General features: G+C 39.7%; 2 protein-coding genes across 2 annotated transcripts in view; both read left to right on the top strand.

Annotated features, from left to right (window-relative positions):
* The window catches only part of LOC133524590 (protein real-time), a 289,768-nt gene that overhangs the window by 160,444 nt on the left and 106,936 nt on the right, over positions 1-22,388 (top strand). The gene's annotated exons all lie outside the window — the stretch shown is intronic.
* Positions 1-22,388, top strand: part of LOC133524597 (protein halfway) — a 54,724-nt gene that overhangs the window by 28,606 nt on the left and 3,730 nt on the right. Inside the window, exons 2-9 of the mRNA XM_061860705.1 lie at positions 8,468-8,572; positions 9,797-9,980; positions 14,683-14,808; positions 17,533-17,730; positions 18,262-18,437; positions 19,213-19,392; positions 20,069-20,227; positions 22,059-22,172. Coding sequence (XP_061716689.1) covers positions 8,468-8,572; positions 9,797-9,980; positions 14,683-14,808; positions 17,533-17,730; positions 18,262-18,437; positions 19,213-19,392; positions 20,069-20,227; positions 22,059-22,172 — 1,242 coding nt within the window. The remainder of the gene's footprint in view (positions 1-8,467; positions 8,573-9,796; positions 9,981-14,682; positions 14,809-17,532; positions 17,731-18,261; positions 18,438-19,212; positions 19,393-20,068; positions 20,228-22,058; positions 22,173-22,388) is intronic.

Below are 22,388 nucleotides of genomic sequence, written 5' to 3'. Positions count from 1 at the left end.
TAAAGTTTAAATAAATAAATGCTCTTAGCGGAATTCGAACCCGGGACCATCGGCTTCGTAGGCGCCCCACTAAGCCAGACCGGTCGTAATGTTTTACAGTTAGATTTAGAGGTCTGGAGGCCTCGGGCAATAAAGGAGTGGAGGCCCCCTGGCCCCAAATTTTTTCCAAATAAAATGGTAAATTTACCGAATTCTCTATTGTGGGGGGTCCCTCTTTTGTGGAGGCCCGGGGCAGTAGCCCCGGTTGCCCTCCCCTAAATCCGGCCCTGGTTGTTGTGGTGAAAAATATTGAGTTTCACTCGGTAGCAAGGTTTGTTTAACCCTCAATAACAGTTTTGAATGATCCACGGTGAACAATATAAAACGTAATCACGGTTTATATCCCGGCCGATTTAAGTCTTGTTTAACCGTCGTTCCATGAAATCCCTCGCAACGCTCAAGATTCCACTTTTCAAACAATTCGCTGTACACAAACCTGTAAAACATTTTGCAATCTTTTGCTTGCTCTGGTATCAATATGGAATAAACACAAGGACTAAATTTAAACTACGACTTTAACCCCTATATGTTATTATTCAAACTCGATGGGTACCCTGACAGAGGTGACATTTCAATACAATTTTGCGAGATTTTTAAGATAAAGAGAAGATAAAGATAGTTTATTATTCAAGTAGGCATATTACAATGCGCTTATGAACGTCAAATAAAGCTACACCGGCTCTAACCCTACATCTCTGACCCGAGAAGATGACTTTTCAAAACATTACATCTTATAATTAACATGCATTAAATAAAAAAAATAAAAAAATTAGATTACTATAGAAATCATGCAATTACATACAGTTTAGGTAATTAGCTATTTCTATGGAACTTTTTTAGGTTATAAATTTAATGGAGACACCTTGAAAAATACTACAGTGAAACCAATAACTATTTTCATAGGCCGCACGCTTTTAGTTCCCCAACACTTGGCACTAGACATATTATATAGTAAATTATGGGACAAAAAATAGACTAGTCCAATTCGTTACACTATATCACATTAGTGTAATATTTTTGACAGATACCTAGACATAAAACTGTCACATTAAATCGTCATCAACAGTAAAACATATTATATCGCTAGCTGTGCGTGTTAGAGCGATTCTATTACTTGCGAATATTTCTCAGTTCGTCCAAAAACTTCTATGTTTCGTTCCCATTAACATTCAAGTAGTTGTACATTTCTGAGACCTTAGCCATCTCGGTTGTACCTATCATCAGCTACTGCTACGGAGCCCCTTTTCTAACTTTTATTTTCCACCTTCTCACAATTTACGGAATTATTTGAAGACAATCTGTCATCCCTCGCTACGTCCAGCATGTTCTTTTTATTTGAACTGGTAGGCTATAGTTGAACATTAGCTTCTACGTCAAGTACCTACTCGTATACCAATGTTTAGTGGAGTTTTTGAAAAACTTTACCATACCCAATGTTAATACAACACTGTTGAAGCTTCAATGTTTTAACACGAAGGTATTGGGAGCGTGCACGACTGTCACGCAACCTAGTGTCCGCAATTCTAGGGGAAAACGTCAATTCACTACATCTTATAAAACTACTCCAAAACTAAAAACTACTGAACGGATTTTCATACGACTTTCATCTATCAATAGAGTGATTCTTGAGGAAGGCTTAAGTATATAACTTGTTAAGGTTTTGTGTAAATTGTTTGAAATATAACGATGTTGTCGGAAAAATCACGCTGGCTAGGAGCTTTAATCGAAAACGCTGCCTAATCCGTTTGAGCTATAACAACACAATGTATGGTGGGGTTGTTTCTCATTTATAGGTCTACAAAAAAGTCCGCGATGTTAAATGTCTAACTTTTAAGGATAACTTACTATATCCATTCTTAACTTCTAGAAAAAGATCACGTAATATGTGGCATTTGCAAAGCTATTTACATGGATACATTATTAACAATTATCAAAATAAATAAGTTAGTTATATTAAGCATTTCATACAGATTACAATGGTCCCTTACACCATTCAATTTAAATGAATATTTCAGGAGTAATCGTAAATCAAAGTTTCATTTCGAGCCATATAATTGTACGAAATGTTAAAGATGCTATCCGCAGTTAGTTCAAATTTTTACCACCTTATGCGCTGGGATCGCTTTACTTACCCCCACCATGCACTTCGCACGGTCCCAATACAGGCTGTTTATTTAGCCACCTGCAATAATTTACGGGCTGAATATATAGGTCATATTGCGCAACTTTTACTATGGGTAATGGGACCAATCCCGAAATAGCGAAAAAAAGTATTCTCCCATACAAAATGTCAAGGTCACACAGGCAAATTGTAAGAAAGTCAATTTTTTTTCGCGATTTCGGCGTTGGTCCCATAGTAAAAGTTGTTCAGTATGACCTATATACCTACATATTAGAATAGAATAGAAATAGTTTATTTGGTGTACATGAAACTTAACCTATAATACATCTTAATCTAGAAAAATCTTACACCAAAATGGATGCCGCTCAGTATATTTATTTATTTAATCTTTATTGCACAAAAGAAAACCTTATAGTACAAAAGGCGGACTTAATGCCATGAGGCATTCTCTACCAGTCAACCTTTGTATATTTTGTATATGTCGATGACTAAGATCCTTAGCCATGGAACTGGTTTTCAGGGCAGCCAGAGAGATAAACAAGACATATTCACCCCGTAAATAATTGCAGCGATTAAATAAACAGCCCGTATAAGAAGTGATGCGCCACAAGAATGATTCATGCTTTTGACTTCAATTTGTCGCAAAACTTTAGCAGTATCCTACATTATTAAACGATAAGTTAACTTGGAATGTTTATTTTTATCAGTGACGTACGACCTCATAAGCTCCAGGCTTACCACGCCAAATATTTCAGCAAACGATTAGATAGAGCGGGATATCACGCGGTGACATACAAACATGACATTATATTTAGGTATATTATTTTATTTGTTGTCTATTTTTAGCCTTTTATCTGGCTGCGGTGTCGACGTTCTATTGTGATGTACTAATGTACATTTAAACATAAATTATTTGAGTCAGATTCAAACTAAGCACTATGTCATCTAAGTTATTACTTAGTGCATATTCGTCACACTATATTGAGAATTTTTCTCAAAATTTGATCAATTTGTAACTTGGATTAGGAAATTTATTTATCGAGCATGTTTCTGCTTGGTAATTCAATTATCGTAAATGCTGCCTATTTCTCTGTAAGCATATAAAATCCCTACTAATAAATGCAATAGTAACTTTGCCTGTCTGTCTGCGTGCCTGCTACCTCTTCACGGTTAAACCGGCTATTAGGAAAACAAATCTTAAATATAGAGAAAATACAGCGCAAATTCACTAGTTTTATATACAAACGAAAATATGGATACTATACATTTAGTTATAAATTGTATCCCCTTTTGGGGGGCAGCTGCCCCCTGTGCCCCCCTGGTGACGCCCTTGTTCGGTTCGACTCTAATCACAAATTGTTTGAAGTTCTTGAATGTTTATAGTACATTATGATATTAACGTTACAAATGCGAAGAATTTCGAAATAAGGTGCGATAAATTAAAAGATGACCGAAGGGAGTGTTTTAAATCGATACGAGTTGCGAATTACCTATTCGCACGTATTGTACAACATTTTACAGGCCATATGGGCCTTTAAATTTTCGACATACGCACGTATAGTGCTAGTTATCGCACTAGTGCGGTAAAGTAGCGCCGTATGTACTGTGTAAAATGATTAATAACATAATTGCATTTGCATGAGATCAAGTCGGGTCATCACATCACCACATGTGGCGACATATGTTTCGCTGCAACCTACATTTAGCAGTAAACGTTTACTGAGCAATAACATGCCGACTAATATAAATAGAATTAGCAGTCGTAGTTTTATTGGTGTGATGTTCCAGTGTTAGATGTGGTATTTATAATTCAGTTTTATCGAGTTAACTTTTTTAATCGTGTAAGCGTACAGTTCGGATCTAAATGTGGAGTCATCTGCAGAGATAACTGGCGTACGTAATGACATTAATAATGTATACATAATTACAATCTACATAATGTAAAAAAGGGAAAACTCAATATTTGCAAAATACTACAATAATAATGATAAAGAGTAACGACCCCACGGACCCGAGTGCTCCCGAGAATCGGTTAGGATCTTCGTCGGTCGGAGTGGACGCCAAGGGGACCCGCAGGGCTCTCAGTTCTGGCACAGTATAATAGTAGGTTCTGGCTTGATTGGCCATCCAGAGAGGAGTCGTTAGAGCTATATGCTCCAGGGGTAGAAGTGAAAGATGCATGAGATGCTAGTGGCGCAGTGGCAGTGGTATTACGTGAAACCTATAAACCTAGAATATAATATTAGCTGAAGCGATCGACATCAAAATCAAAGTGATTTGTTAAGATTTAGTTAGTAGAAACTGTTTTCTCCCGAAATGGAATTTCATAGAAAAATTACCGTTACTTCGTTATATTTAAAAAGCTATTCTTCCCTCTTAAGATGTCCACAGGAAAGTCGCATAATCTTGGAACCATTTGTTAGTAGGGATTGCAGCAAGTTCAACAAAATTTTCTAAAAAGAACCAGAATAGCGTCTGAACAAGCCACGGCGCTCGACAAGACAATTGAGCCGTCCAGTCGTGCACCGATTATCCAATAGCCACTTCCTCTGACGGACCAAGGCGGACCCGGTTAACTTTAGACCAGGGACGATGACGGCTTTGTCATCTGATAAGCAGTGGGAAATGTGACATAACTTGTAGGTAGATAAGGCAATACATTTTACCTAATTGCTTCAATTTCAAAACAAAAAAGCACTTCAAAACAAAAAAGTTAAGTAACTCACGTCCTTCATGAGAGATCAGCAGCAGCAGACATGCTGGCAGCATAGCAAAAAATACACGCCTTTATCATTTAGACACAAAGACTGTTCTATGCAAAACTTAGGTATGTATACTATACTATAATTTTACTATATTATTAGTTCTTTTTTTTTAATACCTTTTTATATTACTATATAAACCTATTTATTAATATTTATATGTCACTCCCCAAGGCCTTGGCAGAATAACAGCGTTGCAATTTGCCTCGTTTGCGAATAGCAACAATATGCTGAGACAGGGCCTTTTCCCTACTGCACACATTGCTGGAGTGTGTAATTTTCGGATTTTAATGTGTACATAATTTAATTTTATATCTGTTGTTTTTTTTTTGTTTTTGTTTTGTTGTTCTTTCTATCTTATTTCTTTCATCTTCTTGTCCCCTTTAGGCGGGGCAAGACGGGTTCGTATTAAACCAGTTGAGTTTTAGGCCAAAATCTGAGTAAGTATGACTCTAATGTTGCCAGTTTCTATTTAATTCTGATTCTGAGTAAGTTCGATAATGTATAGAGCATTTTATTAGTTATCCAAGTTCCTAAGATGTCAGGTTATTAAGATCTCAAATTCCTAGCTCTTCAGATTCTCATAATGCCGGATTCTGAGTAGGTCAGAAAATCACATAACCATTGTGACATTGTCATTAAGAACTATCTATTAATTACTTTATCATATTTAATCTTAAAGTGGCCAGTATCTCAGATATCTGCTGATTGTACCTGGCCTTTTCGAAATTAAATATACATAAAATCTGTCCTAATAAGAAAGCGTTATTTCCAGAATTCATCATTAAAAGAATCTGCTTAATATTTTAATCGAATCGTTGCTAATCGGATGAGATAAGAAACTGCATAAATCCGATCCCAACTTATTACCAATCAGACGTATTACTGTCATGTCACGGGACCATATACGAATCTGACCTACTCAGAAATTGTTTTAAAAAGAAAGTGACTTCTATATCATAAGTCATATGTCGATATTGTTTTGTTCAGAAAGATACCTATGGCGAATCTGGCCTCTACAGAGTCGGGCTTACTCAGATTCGGGCTCAAAAACGAAACTGTCTCAATACGAATCTGTCCTGGCCCGCCTAAAGGTCTTGTCCTGTGTATGTGTGCTTTATGGAATAAATGTCATTTCTTCTTCTTCTTCTTCTTAACGGCACCAATTATGGGACATTTAAGAGAAAATTTGGAGTAGTTTTGATATTTCACCGATACCTGTAAAATTTCTACCGCTGTACTTATGCGTTAAAAGGTGAATGGTGAATGTCCAAGTCGTCCTTTATATTTCCTATGTATTTAATGAAAGATAAGATGCTGTAATTGGTTTCAATATTATTAACAAATTAAAACTATGCTTTTTTGTTCCAGTCATGGGATGTATAGCTCCATTAATTTTCAAACTAATAAATATCAATGAAAAATTAAACTGAAGTAGCTATTGCTTTTATTTGTGGTAAAATGTTGCTAGCGTTTAAAAACTAAAGATACTAATTACTTATTTCACAGGATTTATCTATACACCATCCCATTACTGAAGCCAATCCCATTATAAGTGTGTTTACTATATTGTATACGTACATACTTGATGTCTGTGCCTACTTGTAATACAACATTTTAACTTAGGCCTATAATTAAATTCCTAACAAGCTTTTATATTACTATTCCTAGTTGTCTGAATAAATACATATAACATAAATATTTTCCTTTATGACTGCGCCGACTCGACCTTAAATCTAATCCCACGTATTTTTAGATACGATATTTATTACAAACCTTCACCTGAGTGTTTACACTGTGGTTATTTTTACTGGTGTTATATCGTGGTGCTATCGCCGATATGTCTGGATGCCATTGCCAACTGGGAATCAAAAAAATATTAGAGGACATCTTACACAAATCGACCTTTTTTTTTTCCATACTACGTCGGTGGCAAACAAGCATACGGCCCGCCTGATGGTAAGCAGTCTCCGTAGCCTATGTACGCCTGCAACTCCAGAGGAGTTACATGCCCGCGGCCGTCCCTAACACTCCGCACCCTCGTTGAGCTCTGGCAATCTTATTCATCGGCAGGGACACAACACTATGAGTAGGGTCTAGGTACTAGGCGACTATATACATACTTATACAGATAAATACATACTTATATACCTAGGAAACACCCGTGACTCAGGAATAAATATCTGTCACCATGACACAAATAATTGCCCTTACCGGGATTCGAACCCAGGACCGTCGGGTTCATAGGCAGGGTCTCCCACTAAGCCAGACTGTCAAATGGATACGTGTGAAGAATTTATTACGGAAGTGAGACGTTTATAAATCATGTTTCGTCATTAAGGAGTCGAGTTTTATTTACCTTTCCTGTGTGGTAAATTTTAAGACTTAGAAACATTAATAATCCATAAATTTGGAACTGGATAGGTGCCGTTATGTGCGGAAACTTTAAAAAATAGAATTAAATATGTTTAACCGGTAAAAATGGATGATAAAACTAGGACAAATGTCGCGAAATTGTCTAATTTCAGATGACCTGCTTGTAATAATAATAATGCTTGCTATGACAAGATAAATAAAGAGAATAATAATGCTTGTAATATAATGCAATAATATAATTCTACAGGCGAGGCGATGCAACAAATGGCATGCGATTTAGTTAGGAGTATAGGAGCAACGAATTCAATGGATCGATCATATGCCGCAATGTATAGCAAATTGGATGCAAAAAGACGCAAAATAGAAACGTCCAATCTATAGCGTTGTCCAGTGTTTATCTTCCGATATAAATTTACTCCACAAACGCCCTTCGTCATTAAACAAAAACGCGAAATTCAAACTGGCTATCGGAGGACAGCCTGCAACGCGAAGGAACGTGAAGGTCCCGGGTTCAAATCCTAGTACGGGTAATTATTTCTGTATTTATCATAGATCCTGTGACAGCTCCTGAGTTTCGATGTTTTCTAAGTATTTAATTATTTTTACAGTGCGTACCTATGTCGGAAATTTAAAGTGCCATATGTACTGTAAAACCTTGTACAATACACGTGCGAGTGCGAAAAGGTTATTCGCAACTCGTGTCGATTTAAAACACTAAAGAATAGTACATTGTGCAACGAGGGGGGTACCTAAGTGAAATATTGGACACGAGGGTGATAATTACCGACAGCCGCAGGCTGGGGGGAATTAAATACCCAAGTTTGCAATATTCTTACCCCCGGAGTTACACACAATGTTTTTCATCAAACTTGCTATAACTCCGTAGGGAGTTATAGCTTTTTTCACACTCCATAACAACCGCGGGAACAATATAGGTCTTTGTACACCAGCAGAAATAAGATCTTTTTCGAGTAAGTGTGATGAAAAGACTTTTTATATGGCCCGCGAAATAATAAAAATGCATTTTTGTTGCAATTCTGGCCCTTTGAAATTTATTAAACGTTATGACCCCCATGAAGAACGATCTATCTAGTTAGTGCCCATAACACAAGCGTTATTGAGCTCACTGTGGACAATATGATTTATTTAAATATCTTTTTGTCAATAGGCGGCGCTATGGTGCTTCGTGGTGTACCTGCTGGGACACATGCCGACCATCGAGATGCGAGTGGACGAGCTGGAGCAAGCGGCACAGAAGTACAGAAGTCCAGAGGTCAGTTCTATTATCTCCATGTTATAGGTATTGCTTTGCAAAAGTTGACAAAATATGGGCCATGTGGTAGAGACAGCCCTTTTAATTCGCTCCAGTGTACAGGGTTCGTACAAAATATTCCAATCGTTAATGCTCCGTAGCGAACGAAACGCACAACTGTCTCTGTCACTCTGTCGCACTAATATGGAAGAGTGATACAGAGAGATAACTACGAACGATTGGCATCTTGTTTACGCACTACACCACTGCCCGCGATCGCTTAACACATTTTTTTAATAGCCTATTTTGTGTCCCACTGCTGAGCAACCCCCCTTTCTTCCGCCGCTCATCACGGTCTGGTGCATGTTCCCGCCAGTCGCTGCAAAAAGCGTCGAGGTCATCCCGCCATCTCTTTTTTGGGCTGCCTCTGCCCCGGCTAATCTGCGGTGTCCATTCGGTAGCTAATTTGTCCCACCGATCCGGGACGGGAGACGTGTCCCACCCAACCCCGCTTAAGTTTAGCGGCCTTAACACCCACATCTATGATACCAGTTCTGGAGCGCAGTTCGGTGTTCCTAATCCGATCACATATCCAAGATTAATTTGTGGGGGGGGGGGGGGTAATTAATTTTAAGATCTTTATATTAAATTTATAGCCATATAAGCCGCAGACCAGGTGCCTTAACCTCACTGTCCACGCAGCCGCGGCATCACGCGGCCGCGGTAAGCCTAAGAAGCGCTGGCTGGACGTCGTGACAGCGGATATGGGAGAGAACAATCTCACACCTGAGGATGCCGAAGACCGGGCAAAGTGGACAAGATTTAGTAGGAAACGGACCCTGGCGCTAGGCCGGGAAAACGCTAGGTTGAAGAAGAAGACTTTGTGATCATTAAAGCTTTGTACTCGGATTGTCATGCCAGCATTAAGCGAAGCAGATAGCATGTTTGGGTGTGATTTAAGGATGACTCACAAGTCATCGAGAAAACGGTCAGGATCCGGGTCGCACTTCAGTTTTTTTTTTTTGCAGAAAGCATTACGTGATTACCGATTCGGTATCCGTCATAGAAAATGAAGTATTGGACGCCACGGGCCGATCATTTCCAATAAAATTGTGTATTGTAATTTTAATCATGTTATCAGAGTAGGTACTAATTAGAAGTCAACTCAACAAACTCTGGGTTCATCGGTATATTCCCGATTTTTAATAGGTACTCCGTTTACAAATCTCATCTTTTAATTTCCAGCCTGTACCCGCATCAACACCACCCCCCACGTACCCCAAGCCAAACATGAAACTGGGGAAGTGTTTCCACCTGGACCGATCTCAGTGTCCCACCAAGGAGCTGCGCTGCGACACCGTGGACCCTACTTCTGTGTTCTGCTGTGATGTGGACAGTTTCACGTTAAAAGAGGGCCTGACTGCTTATAGTAAGTCTAAGATAACTCATTAATTCATCTTTTTGTGGTATTCCACCACCAGGAGTCGCTCTGTGACACGATGGACCCTACTTCTGTGTTCTGCTGTGATGTGGACAGTTTCACATACAGTAAGTCCTTACTTTCTTAGCCACACCTCCCCTCTAATACTCCAAATCCAACATGAAACTGGGGAAGTATTTCCACCTGGACCGATCCCAGTTTCCCACCAAGGAGTTGTGCTGTGACACCGTGGACCCTACTTCTCTGTTATGCAGTGATGTAGAAAGTTTGGCGCTAAAAGCGGGCCTGACTGTATACAGTAAGTCCTTACTTTCTTAGTCACAACTTTCCCATATACTCCAAGCCCAACATGAAACTGGGGATGTGTTTCCACTTGGAACGTTCTCAGTATCTCACCAAGAAGCTGCGCTGTGACACCGTGGACCCTACTTCTGTGTTTTGCTATGACGTGGACAGTTTCACGCTAAAAGAAGGCCTGACTGCAAACAGTAAGTCCTTACTTTCGTAGCCACAGCTTCCTCATATATTCCACATGAAACAGAAGTGTTTCCACCTGGAGCGCTCTCAGTATCCCACCAAGGAGCTGCGCTGTGACACCGTGAAAATACGTAATCGCATAGCTCGCATAGGGGAGGAAACAAGTTGCATAAACAGAGACGATTGTGACCATTTCTATAGGAAATCTGCGTATAATGCAGCGATACTGATATACTTAAATATGGTGACAGTCACGAATATACGGGACTAATGGCAACCCTACTTTTAGGAAGTCATTGTTTTTTTCTTCCACATTCTTACGGTAGTCCTTCTTCTTCCTCGCGTTGTCCCGGCATATTGCTACGGCTCATGGGAGCCTAGGGTCCGCTTGACAACTAATCCCAAGATTTGGCGTAGGCACTAGTTTTTACGAAAGCGACTGCCATCTGACCTTCCAACCCAGAGGGTAAAACTAGGCCTTGTGGGGATTAGTCCGGTTTCCTCACGATGTTTTCCTTCACCGAAAAGCGACTGGTAAATATCAAATGATATTTAGTACATAAGTTCCGAAAAACTCTTTGGTACGAGCCGGGGTTTGAACCCGCGACCTCTGGATTGCAAGTCGCACGCTCTTACTGAGCGTGCGTCTCGCCACCAGCGCTTCGCTTCGCTTTTACGTGGACGAAGTCAAGGGAATAAGTTACGGATATTAGTGTGGGATGCTAATTGCGTAGACACACTTACACCGTCCCATCTGACTAATGTAAAAGCGGGAGGAGCGGCGGAAAGCGGCGAATTTTTGAAACGTAATAATTATAAGAGCCTCGGTAGGTAGGTAGATAGGTAATACCATTTAGTACCATTTGGCGTTGAAACTCTAGGTCCACGGGATCCCAGCGCACACAATTTTTTTGCAGAAATCTCGAAGCGTCTGGTTGACAAAACTGGTGACAGAAGAGCTGGTGGTAGTGAATGCAATCCCGACTCGGGATTGCAAATTCGAGATCCCGCGGGATTAGAAATATCAATCCCGCGGGATCCCGGAATTTTCGGGATCCCGAGTAGATTAAAAAAAAAGTAAAATTTGAATGAATTAAAACGATAATAACGGCATGTTTGTGATGGTGACGTTAATTAAAATAACGTATTAATAGACAGAAAACAAAAACCTTTATTCTTTAATATTATTAACCAAATCATCATCAGTTTTCCTTGGAAATTTACAAAGGTAATCAAAACAATAAGTATAACTGTAATAAGAATCAAAACAACAAGGAATTAGAGAGTATTACAAGTGATTTTGAAAGTGACTTCTTAAAAAGCCAGCTGCTGAGAATGCCCTCTCCGACTCAACACTGGTTGGCAACAGCGTGTCGAAGCAAATATATGCAAAGTGCAAAAATCTCCCCCTTGTTCCTCCACACTCAAATAAATCCATTTCCTTTTTTATGACAGACTCTAATCTGTCTAAGCTCGTGGATACACGTGTAAAGGGACTTTTAGATGCTCGCAGAGTTTGTTCTCTTTAAGTGACATATTAGTTTGTACAGCAGTAGCACGTAAATTCAAATCTTCTGCAATCATTGAAAGAGGCAAGTCATCTTCGTTTAATACTGCCGTATTAATCTCTGCTTAGTTCGGTTCTTTATGATATAATACGTGTGTTACATCGCTGACGACTGCCGCCCAATCCCGTCAATCCCAAACGGGATCCCGTCATATTATGCGTCGGGATTGATCCCGAAAAATTACACGGGATCTCGCGAGATCGGGATCCCGCGGGATCGGGATTGCATTCCCTAGCTGGTGGCTTCCTCGCACAACGTATCAGTATTGCGATACATCGAGGAAATGCCAGCATCCTTGGTACAATGCCTCAAGGGCCTATTTTAGATTCAAGCTAGAATCCTATGTATGTATATATTCATTATGTATATTGTTATTGGCTACATTATAATAATATAATCATATACATCTTGTATACAACATCATAATCATAACAGTGGCTACTATTGCCCATCTGCATGTAACGATGGTAGGTACGCCCGTTGTTTATCTCAGAATGCCACATGTTTGTGTTGTCTTTGTTCATTACTAAACAGACGATAAAGACAAAACCAATATTTGTCTCTGAGGAAATCGAGTAAACTGGGTCAGGCTGACGACCGAATATTGTCGTGTTACAAGAAGGTTGTATGAGACACGGAGTTGTTGGCTGTTATGACATATTGGTAGTTTTTCCGTGGTTGGGTTAGTAATTATTAAAATGACTTAATACGCAATAGGTTCAGAGGACTCCTATAAGAAGTTGAAAATTAAATATTTTGAATCAATAGGAATAGAAAAACTGTAGTTTTTAAATGGATTTTTGTATTTATGTCACTTGAAAATATTTTCTTAACTTCCAGGGCATTCACTTTATACATATTATACCTACCATGCTTATGTTCTAAACGAATTGTCGGCCGGCGCTGTTTTGGCAGACAAATACTGAATCCCGCCAGTGAAAAACTAAAATATGACGCTTGTTTTATGCTTGGCTTAGTACCTAGGGAACTATATTTTTAATCATCCTTAAACAGTGATAAGTACATAGTTTTTAAGAAGACAACAAAAAAATACACACAGCTTCTTAAGGAAAACGGACTATAGGTACTTGTTAGTCCTCTTTTCTAGGAAGCATCTGCAGTTTAAAGGTATTTAATGCAGGAAATACAAGGAAATTAACAATGTTATTTGTTTTGCTAATCAAACTGAATAAAAGGACGATTACATCGCAAATAACGGCAGGTGTATTGAACATAAATAGCACTCACTTAGTTACTGGTACCTAGTGCTAATTATGCGTAGGTATTGGTGTAATGTTATGCAAACAATATAACTAGGACTTGTATTCGCATTCTTGTTAAGTAAACAAGGATGGTCTGTATTCAAAACTCGTACACAGACTTCAAATAATTGAAAGTTGTAGGTATAAATATGAATTCTCTGAGATGATTCTCTCGCCCTAAAGCGGGCTCTACATTCTCGACAAAACAACAAGAGACTTGCCGAATATGAGAGTGTAGAGTGAGTATTCGTTATGATCGTATTGTCTCGCGTATATTCGTGTTATCTCCGTTTCGTGTCGGTAAAATGGCCAAACATCAAAGAGGTCTAGTGAAGTTTTGTGTTAGCGCGAAACTATTCCTCTACACTTTCTGTTGTTAGCGCGAAACTATTCGTCTACAGCTACACTCTCTGCGCGCTCCCGTCAGTACGCCGCCGGCAAGCGCATAATACTGCAGCGACAGAGGTTTCCAACATGTCCATCTTGCATGAAAGTCAAATAACAACTGCACAAGGTAGAGGGACGCTCTCGATTTGGCACGGTCTCGGCAAATGTTCCAGCAAAATCGGTCTCGTGTAGTTTTGCCGAGAATGTGGAGCGGCTTAAGCTGTTAAATAAAAGACAGTATGTCATGTCACTCATAACATGTTATTCCTACTCGGTAAATTTTCAAAAATTAACGGGGTCATAATTAAGTGTAACTTAAAAAAAAACTTCTTAATTACTGATTACACGGATACATTCTATATTTGGTTTAATTTATCTCCCGTATTGGATTTGCACACTATATAAGTAGATACCTAATGCGTATAAATTTTCGGAACTTTAATAAACTCCAAAATATATGGACTAGGTTTTTTTATCTGCTCAACACCACTACTTCAGGAGGCCACTGTGCGTGTCGATTTAGACAGCGTAATTAATAACTGGGTTAGGAAGCGCTGGTGGCCTAGTGGTAAGAGCGTGCGACTTGCAATCCGGAGGTCGCGGGTTCGAACCTCGGCTCGTACCAATGAATTTTTCGGAACTTATATACGAAATATCATATGATATTTACCAGTCGCTTTTCGGTGAAGGAAAACATCGTGAGGAAAATGGACTAATCCCAACAAGGTCTAGGTTCCTCTGGGTTGGAAGTGGAAGGTCAGATGGCAGTCGCTTTCGTAAAAACTAGTGCCCACGTCAAATCTTGGGATTAATTGTCAAGTGGACCCCAAGCTCCCATGAGCCGTGCCCTGTAAAATGCCGGGGCAACGCGACGAAGAAGGGAAATTAAATAACCGTGGGTGTCGATTTAGTGTCCCTACAAAATATTTACAGATATCTACGTTATGACATTATTATTGCTTACTCCACATTTACCGAAAATTTCTCATGTTACAGTGAAACAGAACATCACCAACCTCCACGTCTTGAACGCTACCATAACGGAGCTGGATCTCTCTCAGTCCGTGTTCCGACGGCTGGCGTCCATGGCGCTTACTGACGGCAACATCGGGCAGATTGTTGGTAAGTTAACAAAACAGAACAACACTATTAACCCTTTGAACAGCACGCCTAATCGTGAACCTTGTCGGAATGCACGAAGGTTGATAACTCTCTCTCTCTCCCTCTGATCGCTCTGTAGCGATAAGGCCGCCTATTGTTTACCTCTATCTTCATGTATTGTAATTGTTTCCATGTACATTTGTTCTGAGGTTGTACGGTAAAGAGGATTTATATTCGTATTTGTTGTGGGCTGTTAGACCGCGGGCCAGGAGCATATATCGCCAGTCATCGCCTCCCGGCTGATACTTTGTCAGATGATAGTTAAGATGCTGGTTGTATCGCGGTGGAAAGACCGTCAGCCTTAAAATGAACATGTAAAAAATACGCGCCTTACCACTTTATGTCCGCAAAGTATACGCTCATTATTCCTGTTTTTTACATATTCATGCAACCAGCTGACGTTCTTACCAACACGATACAACCGGCTGACGATTTTTTGACTGAACTATCATCTGACAAAGTATCAAACGAGAGGCGATGACAATTTTTTTTATGTGATTCGGTGGCTTCCATTCCTCAACCCACCAACGGAGCGGCAGCTGACGTCCACGAGGGTTCATCATACATAGCAGTTAACCACTATACGAGTTTTCGCCCGGGAGGCGATTGGTCATGGAAATCTGTTCCTGGTTGGCGGTCTATGTAGCCACGCGCGTCAGTTGAAGAATTTGGTGGCCAAAGGCATAGAGAAATAAGAAGTAATAGAGTGCTCACTCCATACATCAGTTTTGGTACCAAAATGATTATTATTTTCGCATTCGACATCTAGCATCGAGGAGCGGAATTCTCAGTACTGCTACTCGACAATAGATATCGCGGAAACGAAAAATCTAATGGTAATAAGCTTAGGAGTTGAAAATAGAGTGCCGGTTACTCTAGTTATAATATTAGCGGAAAATCGTTGAGCATTATACTTTTTGTTTGTTGCGATATCTATTGTCGAGTAGCAGTACTGAGAGTTCCGCTACTCGATGCTAGACATCGACTGCGAAAATAATAAGCATTTTGGTACCAAAACTGACATATGGAGTGAGCACTCTTACTTCTTATTTCTCTATGCCAAAGAGTAATGACCTACCTAGGTATTATCTTGCTTTATCTAGGGTAGGTAACATGTTTGTTGGTAGGTAAAAGGTTTCTTGCTCAATTAAGCATAGAAACCTCCAAGAACTGTTAGAAAAGTTTACACTTACATTACAGAGGCCAATTCGAACTTAGATTCCGATTTGATTTTAGTTCGAATTGACCTCCCGTTAGAATCATCAACACTGGTAATTGACACTTAGTAAACATTATTGCAACGACATAATTCATCAATGGCCAGTTAAGACTAAAGTGGGTGATAGACGGGCGAGTAAGTTTGCGAACTTATGGCTTGACGACTTTTTTTGCTTGTAAAGTGGCTGATAGACGGGCGAGTAAGTTCGCGAACTTATGGCTCGACGACTTTTTTCGCTTGTAAAGCACGCGTACTTAGGCTCACACACGAGCGAAAAAGGTCGTCGAGCTGTAAGTTCGCGAACTTACTCGCACGTCTATCCGGGACTTAAAGTACACGTACTTAGGCTGACACACGAGCGAAAAAGGTCGTCGAGCCGTAAGTTCGCGAACTTACTCGCACGTCTATCCGGGACTTAAGAGTAGGTACTGCTATGCAATACTAGCTAGAATTATTAGGGCAGTGTGGAAAGCATTTGAGTCCGAGTTCACTTCTTTATTTAAAAGGAAACAATGCGCATAATGTTTATGTAGTCTGTGCGGAAAGACAAGAGTCATGATATATATGTATGGGTTTCAATACATTCTACGACTCTTCTCTTTCCACACAAACCCTACCTATCATATTTTATTCCACGCATACCTCAGCCCGTGAGATGGAAGATGAAGCCAAGAACGGTGGTGGTGAGTTAAACAAACTATTGGTGTCCTGTAATATAAGAAATAAGAACTTTATGATCTAGACCAAGGATCTTAAAAGCTCTTGACCCAAAAACTTTTATAGCTGTTATAGTAGAATAGCCCTTCGGCAATCTTCCTGATTTAGACGGTGCGTTGCACACTTCCAGGACAAAGTTAGCAATCTCCAAAGTAGCTAAAGATAAAGATTGAGTAAGAGGCGTAATATCTAAGACAATTTCGATATGCTTCGAATTCGTGCAGGTAAACGACATGGCGCTCCGCTGACAGCTCCACGCATTTGCGGTAACTCTGACTGTCAAAAGTTGACATTTGACAGTTCAATGACCGCAAACCATATGTCACAGCACAGTGCCATCTGTTTTCGATGTCAAAATAAGGAGCACATTTTTTTCTTAGACTACCTCTATTGCAATCAATTCTCTTTAGCTAAAGGTACTTCATTCGATGTTGTTATACCTCTATTCATCATATTGGCGGGTTAAGTCAAACATAGTTCCATGTCGTTTTATGAGCCTAGAAATTAAGGACCGTAGTTGGCAACGGTTTACTATCAAATAGGTCAGTGGTCACAGGAGGTCACTAATTAGTTTCTTCAGGGGTTCGGTCCTTAAAATAAAATTAGGATCGCGGTTCGTTTTTACTTGAGTTTATTAAATAAGCAAAAAAATCCGGATCCGAACCGCAGTCTGCCATTTGGTTGCTCCGGAAATAGGTCCTATGCTTAAATAAAACAATATTACTATAAAACACATTTATACCTTACAGGTCAGTTCCCAAAACACTCCTCAATCGCCTGCCTCAACATCTCCAACAACAACCTCACGACGGCCAAACTCCCGACCACACTGCGTCCGTTCGCGTACCTCTTCAACCTCACCGTGTTGGATGCGTCGGCGAACAATCTCACGGAGTTCCCGCTCAGCCTGGTGCAGAGTAATCGGAAGATATTTATAGATATGTCAGGTATGTCTGACGAGAAAAAAGAAGGTTGGAGGACCTGTCTTGTTTTTAATTTCTCTTAGTTCTATCTGTTAGGTAGGTATCTCTTCATGCTTAATCCGCTGAAGCGATTTGGAAGCATTTGGTATAGAGACTTGTAGTTTTGAGTCTTAGTCAGGACATATTAGGATAGTTTTTATGACGTAAATCATCCCTTTTAAGGGTGAAAAGGGTGAAGGTTGGGGAATAAACTGAATTAAGTGGCCTCGATGGTAAGAACCATTAGTATCCAAGCAATGACTGATATCCCTATCCGTATCCATGTTACGTCCAATTTTACTTCCCAGAGGAATTAAACTTTTCATCGTTCGGTAGTCACTACAAAAAGTGCCAAATCTGTAGCGAAACAGTTATCGGCGAGACGAGACACACCTAGAATCTAAATGAATAATTTGTGGAATAACGTTTGCGGCTCCGGAGGAATTTCCTTCCGCGCACCCTGGTTGTGAAATGGCTGGACATAACCCTCACTTACAAGTTATTATTTGGTTTCAGGGAACAACCACATGCCATGCAAAGAGTTTCAACAGGCCATGGAAAGCAACAATTCTCTAGTGACGTTCCTGAACTACAACAAAACCTACTGCGTGCGCGACATTCGCTTCAACGACCGGCAGTGGTTCCAAGAGAAGTCGTTTCTGCAAATTGACCATCTTAAAGTTCAAAAAGAGGTAGGAGCTAAATGGGAGCTTTTTATTTATTTTTACTGGATACCATGGTTACGTTCCCATGAACATTGAACAACTCTTAAAACTCTGATTTTATGTACTGTACATGTACTTAAATTTGACCAAATTTCGGGACTTTTGTTTAAATTTTAGCATTCCCTTTTTATAACTGAAGAGTTGTCGATCCACCTCCTAGCTGCCAGAGGCCTGGATCCAGCAATAGGACAATTGCAAACTAACCGTCAAGTTTCATTGCTCTCGTCATCATAAACAGAAACTTAAAAAAATGTGTGGAAATACTGATGTGACTTTTCGTCGCGTCGCATTTTACAAGCTTTTATTAAACTTAAGAGTACAATATACTACGTAACATATGTAGGTATGTGCAAACTAAAATAGAGCCGCTTCCCATTATTCTATTGAGCTGTATATTGTATATTATGTAAGTTGGATGACTATGCAATATTATGGTACGATTGAGCTGATCCGATGTCGGACCCATCATGAGGTGATCATAGAAACTCTGTGATTAAACAACGCAACCTAATTGTGTTTGAGCTAGTTAGTTAGATTGTCTCGGTGAGTAACTAGTCAGCGACAAAAAGCTTGTATCTAAAATGAAAATTTAGACAAAAACTTTTTCCGCGATTCTCGAAGCACCTCGGTCGGTGAAGACTTGCCTCGCCCGAGCTACACAGACCGAGTTGCTTCACGCGGCAATTTCCTCGCGAGGCGGTTGGTTCTGTGTAGACTCGCCTAATCACTATTTTTTCCGCAGCTAACTAATATCTGCCGGAACATCAAGCCTTTGGACGCAAACTGCACCTGCTTCCTGGACAGACTGGAACTCACGCACCTGGAGTACATGGTGACGGTAGACTGCACGCAGCGGCATCTGAAGGTGATGCCGACGGATCTGCCGCCCAACACTTGGAAGCTGAACGTGTCTTATAATAATGTGAGTACAACTGCACTTCCTGGACAGATTGGAACTGACGCATCATGCTGGCGTTGGACTGCACGCAGCGGCATCTGAAGGTGATGCCATCCGCTAGCTGATGTTTGTTCATTTCTTTCAATTGGAATGACTTAAGATACTTACGGCCGGCTGTTAGATGGTTCTCGACATTTTTTTTTATTATACCTACCTTTAACTTACTTTATTTAGTTTTTAACAGATACATTCTTCTTATTATCAATGAAAAAAATCCAAATTCTCAAATTATAGAACTTTATTTTATAAACGTGATGGACTCTTTATTTGTAGGGATGTAGTTACGTATCGTCGCACCACATGAAATTTCCTTGTATAAGTTTGGTAACTTTTCCACGAACTTTAAGATACGTCAAAAATTTCCTAAATTACGATATGGATCGGATATGTCAGTGTTAAAAGTGACGTTTTTGTTTGTAGTCACGTCACTTTTTACACTGACATATCTAATCCATATCGTATCTTTAGCAAATGTTTGACATATCTGAAGTTCGAATCTGGCCAATAGTAAAGATCAATGGATTGTCTGTGTTGGATCAGTTAGAATTCTTCACTTAAAAAATATGGTTTCAATATAAATAAAAGTCCTCGTTTAAAAGATTCATATTACGTATGATGACACTGATTGTAATTTTTTCAGATAACGAGCCTAGAAGTGGTCGGCGACGACCCGTCATACGAGCATCTCAAGCAACTCATAGCTGACCACAACGATATCGAGAATATTGGTCCACTGGAGGGAACCAAGTTCGCTGACAACTTCATGCTGTTCTCAATCACGCACAACAAGCTGAAGAATGTAAGTCGTATGGCCTGGATTTAAGATACATTTTAGAATGACATAAGTCCCCAAAACAAAATGTGCTTTGCCAAGCAGAATGTTTGTTTTGCTTTGTAAGTACCTAATTTGTGAATGACACTATTTTTAGCTTCACCTCGCATATTTCTATAAATAGGTATATAAGTGCTTCAAATGTTGTAACTGAAATTTGAAAATCTAGCATAAAGATTGTTCATTTTCCAAGTAGGCATATTACAATGCGCTTATGAACGTCAAATAAAGCTACGCAGGCTTTTATCCTACACCTACTTCCGAATAACCCAGGACAATGCCATAATACGCTAACATGGAGTCAGCTCCACCCGTCACTGATCAGTCGGTCACTATAATCTAACGATGCAGTCAAAAGATAGCCAGAGGAACTCTTTGATAGAATATACATACAAAGGAGAGAAAGTAGCCAGTCCGAGTTGCCAGGTCTTTGTCTGACTGGTGTGACCTGGCGACTGGCGTGCCTCAAGGAGGTATCTTATCTCCACTTCTTTTTTCTACTTTTATTAATTTTATCACACCTGACCTTCGCTGTTCCTACCATCTGTATGCGGATGACTTGCAACTCTACGACCAGTGCTCCGTGACTGACGTTCCAACTTGCATTGGTAAACTAAACCTAGATCTTTTACATATCCAGCAGTGGTCCGAGAGGTTTGGCCTCTTTGTAAATCCGTCTAAGTGCCAAGCTATTGTTATAGGTAGTTCCAAACAGCTTACTAAACTAGACTTGGACGCACTTGCACCAGTAAACTTTAACGGCTCCCCAATAATATTTAGTCAAAGTGTTAAAGACCTGGGTGTGCTTTTAGACAGTACCTTGAGTTGGAGAGCACAGGTTACTGAAATCAGCCGTAAGGTCATGGGCTCACTTCATTCTCTCAACAAAATGAAGCACTTCTTACCGATCAAAACTAAAGTTGCACTAATTAACACCCTTATACTGCCCATTATTGATTATGGTGATGTGTGTTATCCGGACTTAAACGAAGAGTTGCTCGATAAATTGGACCGCCTGCTTAATAACTGCATTCGCTTCGTTTTTTGCCTCCGCAAATATGATCACGTTTCTTCTTTTCGCGCACAACTTGGCTGGCTTCCCATTCGTCAACGACGCAATATTCGCTTGCTTTCCACTCTTTTTTCTGTGCTTAACGACCCACATTCTCCTGAATACCTCAAATCCTTCTTTCAATATTATGGCGTTACCCGCGACCGTCAACTTCGCTCTTCTGGCAATATGTCTCTGTCCATCCCTCTTCACCGGACTGGGTTCATGTCAAATTCGTTCACCGTGCAGGTGGCGCGTCTTTGGAATGGACTTCCTTTTTACATCAAAAATGCGCCAAATAAGTTCGCTTTCAAAAAATCATTACGTGCTTTCTTTGCTAGCAGAATGAAAGATTCTTAATGTATTTATTTATTAGCTTCAGATGTTTCGTCTTTATTTATATATATGTATATATATATACATATTTATTTATATATGTATGTGTGTATTATGTTTGTATGTATATGTTATTTCATGTATTTTTGCTTGATTTGTTTTGCTATTGTAATTGTAGCACCGCTCTCAATCTCTCTGCTTAGCCTTAAGGTTGACTGGTAGAGAATGCCTCGTGGCATTAAGTCCGCCTTTTGTACTATAAGATTGTTTTCTTTTGTGCAATAAAGATTAAATAAAATAAAAATAAAATAAAAGTACATTCGGCTATTAAAGTGTGTATCAAAAAATATTCTTGGACGGTAGTCGGTAACTTTTTAGGTAACGACCTAATTTGTAGTTTATTAATTACAGATCCACACGTACATGCTGTCGAACATGTTCGACAACCTACCAGGGTCCTACAACACGTTTCTCATAGGCGGTAATTATATCCACTGCGACTGCAACACTGAGAAAGTCATCAAAGTGAGTCTCTTTCTATTTTAGTAGTGCATGACAGAGACGGTATCGAAAAGCTTTAATAATAGGTGTACGATAAGATCGGCTATTCGAACCCTGATGATCTGTTCTTGAATATTGCAACCGAACTTAGCCTAATAAAACTGTAAATTCTTTACTGGCTTTTTGGGGTCGGAAGGTCCCATGGTAGACACATTCCTCATTGAACATTGACATATATAT

Source organism: Cydia pomonella, chromosome 13 (assembly GCF_033807575.1).
Source record: "Cydia pomonella isolate Wapato2018A chromosome 13, ilCydPomo1, whole genome shotgun sequence".
Lineage (NCBI taxonomy): Eukaryota > Metazoa > Arthropoda > Insecta > Lepidoptera > Tortricidae > Cydia > Cydia pomonella.
The sequence above is the reverse complement of the archived record's forward strand: the minus strand, read 5'-3'. Positions and strand labels throughout refer to the sequence as shown.